This window comes from Formica exsecta, unplaced genomic scaffold (assembly GCF_003651465.1).
Source record: "Formica exsecta isolate Colony F162 unplaced genomic scaffold, ASM365146v1 scaffold581, whole genome shotgun sequence".
Lineage (NCBI taxonomy): Eukaryota > Metazoa > Arthropoda > Insecta > Hymenoptera > Formicidae > Formica > Formica exsecta.
This window is the reverse complement of record NW_021853075.1, coordinates 157,896-166,256: the sequence shown is the minus strand read 5'-3', so window position 1 is coordinate 166,256 and position 8,361 is coordinate 157,896. Positions and strand designations below refer to the sequence as shown.

The 8,361-nt window shown below is 39.2% G+C and overlaps 1 protein-coding gene across 1 annotated transcript; it reads left to right on the top strand.

Moving 5' to 3' along the window:
• The first annotated feature begins 955 nt into the window (after nt 1–955).
• Nucleotides 956–7,806, top strand: LOC115242218 (transcriptional repressor p66-alpha). The gene is given in 9 exon segments (XM_029818332.1): nt 956–1,385; nt 1,781–2,070; nt 2,159–2,180; nt 2,182–2,343; nt 2,442–2,709; nt 2,984–3,049; nt 3,665–4,095; nt 4,371–4,675; nt 4,828–7,806. Coding segments are annotated over 9 exon segments (1,845 nt in total). The 5' UTR covers nt 956–1,344; the 3' UTR covers nt 5,088–7,806.
• The last annotated feature ends 555 nt before the right edge of the window (nt 7,807–8,361 follow it).

The following is an 8,361-nucleotide window of genomic DNA, read 5'->3' as shown; positions in this document are numbered from 1 at the left end:
GGGGAGGTTGGAGGGGTGAGAGGAGAAATAATTAATGTGCGACCATTCCTCTCTCTCTTCCCGTACCCCCGCCTCGCTCGCGCGTCCCATTCCCCCTTCCTCCTCCTCCTCGACCGACCTACCTACTCTACCTACGGATCTTGCACCGCGCTACGCTTAAGCTACCATTGTGTCGGGACGCCACTTCCGAGGCGTTCAAATTGAAATCATCAATCGCGCAGGAGAGGAGGCCTCCTCGGAGGATTCGGGAAGAAGCGGCCACGCGGAGCGACCGCGATAGTGCGATACGCCGGGTACGCGGGAAAGAGGGGGGAGGTGTACGGGATCGTCGCGGATGGACGTCGTCGCTCTTTCAATCGACGGCATCCTCGTCGCGAGGCTCGCGTGTCTTTTCTTTTCTTTTCTTTTCCTTTTTTTTTTTCTGCGTCCGATCGTCCTTAAATTCGCAGAAGTTAGGTTAGGACAGTTACTTCCGCAGATATCGGCGATCGTCCTCCCTCCTCTCTCTCTCTCTCTCTCTCTCTCTTTTTCCCCCTCCCTTCCCCACCTTCTTCCTCGCGTCTCTCACGCTAGTGGCGTCGTCTCCCCGTCACGGATGCGTTCTTCGGGTATCGCGCGTCTCGTATACGGGATTCCATCGCGCCGCCGCTTAATAAGCGTGGCGTTTGCGAGCCTCTCGTCGCGCGATTAATTCGCGGATTCACCCCGCGAGTGGCAAGAGCGCGTACGCGAGACGTAAATTCGATAAACTCGGTCGTACGCGAGCCGAGTACTCGTCGCCGAAACGAACGGATGAGCACGCGGGCATGTTAACCGAGGTGGCCTTAGCACGCGCTTTCGAAAACGGAAACATCCGCGGATGAATCCCCCCGCGCCTGTTTCTCTCTCTCTTCTCTCTCTCTCTCTCTCTCTCTCTCTCTCTTTCTCTTTTTCCCCCTCCCTTCCCCACCTTCCTCGCGTCTCTCACGCTAGTGGCGTCGTCTCCCCGTCACGGATGCGTTCTTCGGGTATCGCGCGTCTCGTATACGGGATTCCATCGCGCCGCCGCTTAATAAGCGTGGCGTTTGCGAGCCTCTCGTCGCGCGATTAATTCGCGGATTCACCCCGCGAGTGGCAAGAGCGCGTACGCGAGACGTAAATTCGATAAACTCGGTCGTACGCGAGCCGAGTACTCGTCGCCGAAACGAACGGATGAGCACGCGGGCATGTTAACCGAGGTGGCCTTAGCACGCGCTTTCGAAAACGGAAACATCCGCGGATGAATCCCCCCGCGCCTGTTGATCGACCTTTTAACGCGTGCCTCGTAATTACAGAGTGACCCCACGGTCGGGAAGAACGGAGGCCATGGATGTGGACGGAGATTCGGTGGTGGATTTAAGTATCAGGTAATGTTATGTATATTAATCGCAATCAGGTTTACCATGTGTTTATCGTATATTTCTATCTCTTTTTTTTACGTACGATTTAACACACACGAAATATATGTAACTTGCATAAAATTATATTCCGCGACATGCGATCTCACTGTTCAAATTGTATAGTTTTCTAGAGCTCAAAGTGTAGAACAATATATAATGGTAATTAATACCGTTTTTTATCCAAGTTTCTTATCAGTATCAAGCTATTATCGGTGCTTGTGATGGATGAAGAAGCAGGTTGTTGTTACTCTTTACGAGTATACTTTTGAAACAATAACGCTTTGTATAAGACTTGTTTATGTCATACGACATGAGAAATATATTATACAGATATTAATTCTCTGTACCTGTGTGTTTTTCAGCAGTAGTGGCAGGCGCAATTCCCCGTCCCTTTCAGTAAATTCTGGAGATATCCCATTAGATCTGGGGATTCATCTTCATGGCTCTCCTAGTCCTCCGGAGAACGATATATTAGAGGCTCGTAATATACAAAATGCCACACGGGGTATTTTGGCTCCTAAACGATCGCATGGGGACGAACGCAAGCCACGTCGTAATCTTAGACCTAGGATCGAGAGGAGCTATGCTGAAAGTCCCGATGAACCTAGAATGAATGGATATTTAAATGGAAATGCATCGGACAGCGATGAAGGTTGTCCTCGAATCTCATTTTAGTTTTAAAAAATAAAGAGTAATTTATGGAGAAGTTTATTTTAATTATTATCCTGAATTATACACAGGTGAGATGCCTCCATTGCTGCCAAGTGTTGAGGAAATGCAAAGAAGAACTCAAAACGGAAGAGATGAAATTGGTACTTCTAAAGAAATTACGTCAATCGCAACAACTCAAGGAGAATATTGCGGCAGTGCCAAAGATTCCCAGCAAATTCCCACCGCCAGTATCAGTGCAGCAAGTGCCCCATAGGTAAAGCTTTGCCATGATGTTGTTTTCCAAAATGTCTTTCTGACATATTATCCCATTAAATCTTGATGCAAATGCTTTTTCTTTGTTTTATATCACAGCGTGAGGAAAGCTCCGCCACCCTTGCTCAGAGGTCAACCTGCACCAAGCAGAAGTAGCAGTTTACACGCTCCGCCACCTGGCATGGTACTTCCTCCTACAGCTGGTCGAAATGCCATTCCGCCTCCAAATATGGTGATACCGCAACCTCCTCATCCTAGAGTGAGACCACCCTCTAATGTAGCAGCTGCGACTGTGTCGAGTTATCATGCACCGACGGATAGAACAGAGAGGTCCACGAAAGATCCAACACCTGCCCCTGCGCATCAAGTAAGTAAGGTAACAAATCACATTTTATTATTCTTCTTATAAGTCTTAAATATAACTTTAATTTATACAAGGGAATAAAACAAGTTAGAAGTCGTTAAATCATCTTTTATCGAGTATAATTTTAAGAAAACATCTTACTAATACTTTCACTGCTAATACATCACTGATAATTATGAGCGATTGTTATTCTGATCGGCCGTGAAAGTGTTAAATAATTTTCTCTAATTAAACGATATTATATATAATTCATTATTGTGTTTTTCTAAACACAAAGCTGCTTGCTGGATCGCAAGAAAATAAAACTACCGCATCTTTAAGCACACCTGTGAATTCAGAACAGGTATATTCATTCGTCGATAAATGTGTAACGTCTTTCCATCTGTTGTGTTGTTCTTTAAGAGCTATTGATTTTTTTTCCACGTTAATTATTTATATGCATTATGGCGTTTTAATTAAGCATTATTTTTGCTTATGCTTTTCGTTTCTAACAGCTCTTGTTGTAACAGCAAAGCTATATATAAAAAAGCAATATATTATCTATAGTTTTTATCATAATACATAATATAACACGCAATACAGCTGAAACTTTATAACTAACACAATGCCCTATTTTCTTAGTATATCTACATTACAATATGAAAAAATATTATTTATAAAAGAAAAATTAAATTATAATTGCATGCAGTTATTGAATATTTTGGTAAATATAGATATATACTATATAACACACAGCTCCTATTTTATATAGATGCTTATATATATAAATAAATACTGAAAATTTATCAGATAATATATTTTTTAGTTCGAATTATTTAAATACAACTCTTATTTTATATGTTTGTATAATATTTCTTTCATTTGTTTATTTTTTGTGCTGCTATTAGGAGGTTAGCTGTATACGGTAAAAAGTTTATTTATCAAATAAAATGTATTTTATATTTTTTCGTTAACTTAGGAGAGAACAACACGGGACGAGACACCTGCTCAACGTCAAGCAGCTGCCAAGATGGCCTTAAGAAAGCAGCTCGAGAAAACATTGCTACAAATACCGCCACCGAAGCCACCGCCCCCGGAGATGCACTTTGTACCAAATCCCTCCAATACGGAATTCATATACTTGGTTGGTTTGGAACATGTAGTCGACTTTATAACGAAGGAACCGGCCATACCACCACCTCCCGAACCGTTCGAGTGCTCGCAATGTAAAACAGATTTCACACCCGTGTGGAAATGGGAGAAACCTATGCCCGGTGGCAAGAAAGACAGTCCTAGAGGGCAACATGCAACCTTCCAACGGCCCTCAGCGGGGCGCGATCCGAGGGTTATATGTGAACATTGTGTGACCACCAACGTGAAGAAAGCATTGAAAGCAGAGCACACTAATCGGTATGTTTTTACGTAACAATACATATTAATAGTATAAAATTGATACTCTTTTTTTCTCTAATTATTACTTTTTTAATAACTTTAACTTTAACTTTTGATGAATTGTGATAGCTGAATTGATTATTATGTGTGTAGAAGACTCGACAAAAATTTTATTCGATTATATAGATAGATAATAATTGAAAATTAAATACGCCGAATAATAAAATATGAAAAGAACGATGCTATTATTATGTCTCGCTTGTAATGAATGCAATTTTGTAATGGTTTTACAGATTAAAAACTGCTTTTGTGAAAGCGCTACAACAAGAGCAAGAAATAGAGCAAAGATTAGCGCAGGCGGCATGTCCGAGTCCAGATCCTCCGGCTCCGAAACCAGTTCCTAAGGCAGCTACTCCTACGAGAAGAGTAGCCACGCCGCCTGCACCGCCGCCGCAGGTACCACCGGCGCCCACGTTAGCGCCGACACCTCCAGCGCCAAAGTTACAAGAACATCCCCTGGTGAAACTGGCCGAGAGCGGGAAATTTAGTCCGCATCATGCAGCTGCCGCGGCAGCCTTGCAACAACAATTGCTCAGAGGTAGGAGCAAAGAATTTTTTACATAGTAAAATTATCAAATTCTAATTTTATACGATAAAATAATTATTTGCGTAAAGTTTTTCGCACGATGACGTATATTATAGTTACAATCCGCGAGAATTGATCTCTTCACGTGATGGTTAATGTTACAGAATTGGCAAAGAATCCAGTGCCGGCTATGTCGCCGCATCAACCGCTTCCCGCTCACATGATGCCGCATTTTACCTCTATTTTGTACCCCTATCAATTAGCAATGGCGCAAGCTGCGGGCGGTAAAGGTCTCGTAGAGTTACAACGACAGGCGGCGGATCTCCAACGCCAGTATCTGCTCGATATGATTCCGTCGCAAGCGTCCCAAGCGCAAGGCAATCAAGCACCGCCAAGAGCTCATCCGCACAACTGGAAAACGTAACCGGACGCATCTAAGGGATGATGTAACAGTAAATGCAAATAAATAAAACATTAATGAACGCGTGTGTAATGAAAGACTAAGGTGAAAACTAAGAGAGATCCAGTAAAGTGCGCGATTGGCCATAAATCCGTGCGCCTGGAATGGTTATGCTGTGTACCAATCGCAGCGCTAATGTCTCGGTTAAGGTGAAGCTCAACTTGATACATTGAAGGAATAAGAGACGTTCGTTAGTATTGTATAAAGAATAATAACCGTTGTGAATATGTCAATTGACGTGTAAGTTTATTGTTATTCTTCCTTAAGGGTTAAGGTTTTATTTCCGTCATCGAAACACACACGTAACGTACGTGCGAATTCGGAATCGTGGCGACGTCGTTATTTAGTGCAGACCAACACTAGAACTTTCCACGATCGAGATTGTCGTTTCACTTTCTTGTTTTTCTCTGATTTTTTCTTGAGGCATATGCATACGTTATTAGTTTTCGTTAACGTTGTTTAATTGAACAACAAATAAATATAATAATTGATTTAAACATGTCGACAAGCATATTATACGATATATTGAATGCGATTGCTTGGATTATAAACAACATGGATTTGCCTGACTAGGCGCTTCGCGCGAGCGCCATCCCTCGCTTGCGCTCGATCATATTGCACTACTTCCATTTTTTTTATCCGCGCTCTTTCTCTTGCATTATTTATAAAAACAGATTTTATAAAAAATGCAAGAAAAATTATTATTGTTAAAGTAATATTCTTTACCTGTGCATTTTAAACTATTACATCTCTCACGTTTTACGCATTTCTTCTCTATTCCGTCATCTTTATTACTTGTACGAAATAAGTGACACGTGATATGGAAAGCTGCAAAGTGCTCGTTCGCTCGCGTGACGTCATAAGTTAGACAGCTCTTTGTTATATACAATATAATATAAAGAACCAAATAGATACTTGCAAGGCACTAAATAAACCGATGATAAGTGTAAAACGAATCGGATGGTTAAGAATAAATAGGGATAATTGCGGAAGTACGGAGAGTGTAACATGAGATGACGGTAAACTGATGGAAAGAATCTTTTTAGGCCCTTAGATAGTTAAGACGATTTTTTTGCCGCTGGTTTCAACGAGCTTTTACGAGCCACCGGCAGTACCTGTACTATGTGTATATCTTATTATTTTCTTCAAATTGTATTTTTAAGGCGAGTTTAACGCAAAATAAGGCTGTAGCTATACACGAGAAAACGAAAAAAAAAAAAAAAGGTTTTTGTAAGAAAGCGCATGTGAACAAGCCGGCATATGTGAAATGTATAGCAATTTTTCTCTCTCCTCTCACGATACATATGGCAGAATATGTATCATCGAATTTCTAACGGAAAATGACACGAGTGTCATTCGCGCACAAACACGATTTTTTTTTTTTTTTTTATGGACGTTAAAATCGAATGTTAAAAGTTGGATCCGTGTCCCAGTATGCGCGAGGCGTAACGCGATTTAACTTGGACTATTTTTAGACGTTGAAAACGAGACTCGCGGACGAATAAAGTATAAAGAAAGATAATTCTCGAGTTGAACGGTGCGCGATTGATTTCATGTCACACATTCGGTGTAAAGATATTTAAAGAGGATTAGAGGAGAGATTTTAATGAGTAAACAAAGTTTTTTTTCTTTCTTTTTTTTTTTACGAATTGTTACAACACGGCGACCGCCGGATTTTTATGACGTCCTATACTCAAGTCTGCACTTGAAACGAGTTAAAAGTATATCCGGCACACTCTTGTCCCAATAATAACAATTAATTACCAGTCTCCCTTTCCCTTTCCTCTACCACTAATAGTCTGATTTTATTGATTCTGAACTAACCGATCTTGGTCATACACATTTCCGAATCAATTAAATATATAGTACTATAGTCTTGATATTTCTTGGGATATATGATACACAACTTAATAAACTAAAATAGCGCATAATCATCTCTCTTTGTACTAACGTGATAGATTTTGAACTCGTACTTGATATACATGTACACCATAATAAGTCTACGATCGCATAATAGATCAAGATCTGTGTTTTTTGTGTAAGAGAAAACGTAATAATATGTCGTCAACTATTATGTATCGTCATCGGGGCACTACCGTCGTCGTCGTTGTCGTCGTTATTCTAAGGTGAAATCCGGGAGCGAAATAAAAATATGACACATGAATAAAAAAGGAGGGAAGCTTGAATGTACTTCCCTGAGTAATATTTTATATAATTTTGACAATTGAATAATTTATTTGAAAACCGTCTTAAGTAGAAAAGAAAAAATTTAAAGACAAATTATATATGTCTATTTAGGGGGAGAGGAAGTATTCTAGCAAAATTTTCACAATTTAATTTTATGCTCTAATCCTTGAATTCTTTTTATACTACTTTTAAAGAAAATAGAAGTTGTTTTCATAAAAATATATGTTGGTGTATGCAGTTTTTAATTAATTCTATCGCTGGATCGAGATTGGTTGTTTTTAAAATTATTTGCAATCTTTCAAATCTCTTAAGGTTTAATTTCTTTTTGAACTTGACCAATGTTTGACAAGATGTGTATTCTCACGAATAACAAATACTGATTTTATATATATTGGCGAATATATAAAAATTGTAAAATACGTGTTGATACACATTTTCTGTGAAAATATGTATTTGCAATGTTATAACATGTAAAATATACATTTACAAATACATATATGAAATCGTTATTTATTATTTGCTGATACATCCGCTCTATTGCTTTTATTTCTTTTTTTATGAAGTATATATGTATTCTAAAATTTGAGATAACAATTTCGCGTAAAATCATTGTCAAATCATTAATCACAATTTAATTTATTCAAAATTCATGAATATTATAAAAATGACTATTTTTGGAAAATAGCAATTTTTAAATTCAAAAATTTAATATTAAGTTTTTGTGAAATTTTCAGTAAGGTTTTCTCTTAAGACGGTTTGAAAATAAGCTCTTCAATTCCATAATTGCTTACGATATATCTTGGGTGAAATATTCAATATTGCGTTAAATTTGAATTTAAATCTGTTCTCCGATATATGTATAACATGGAGATTACGAGCTTTCTCTATAAAATTCTCTCTAACGACGCGAAGATGTGCCTGATGTGTGGCTCTTGAAATTACGCTGTTTTGATGGAAAACAGAATCATTGTCATCAAATCATCATCATCATCTTATTCGGCAATCAGAAATCGCGTCTCGTTTCGTTAACAAAAATATATATATATATATA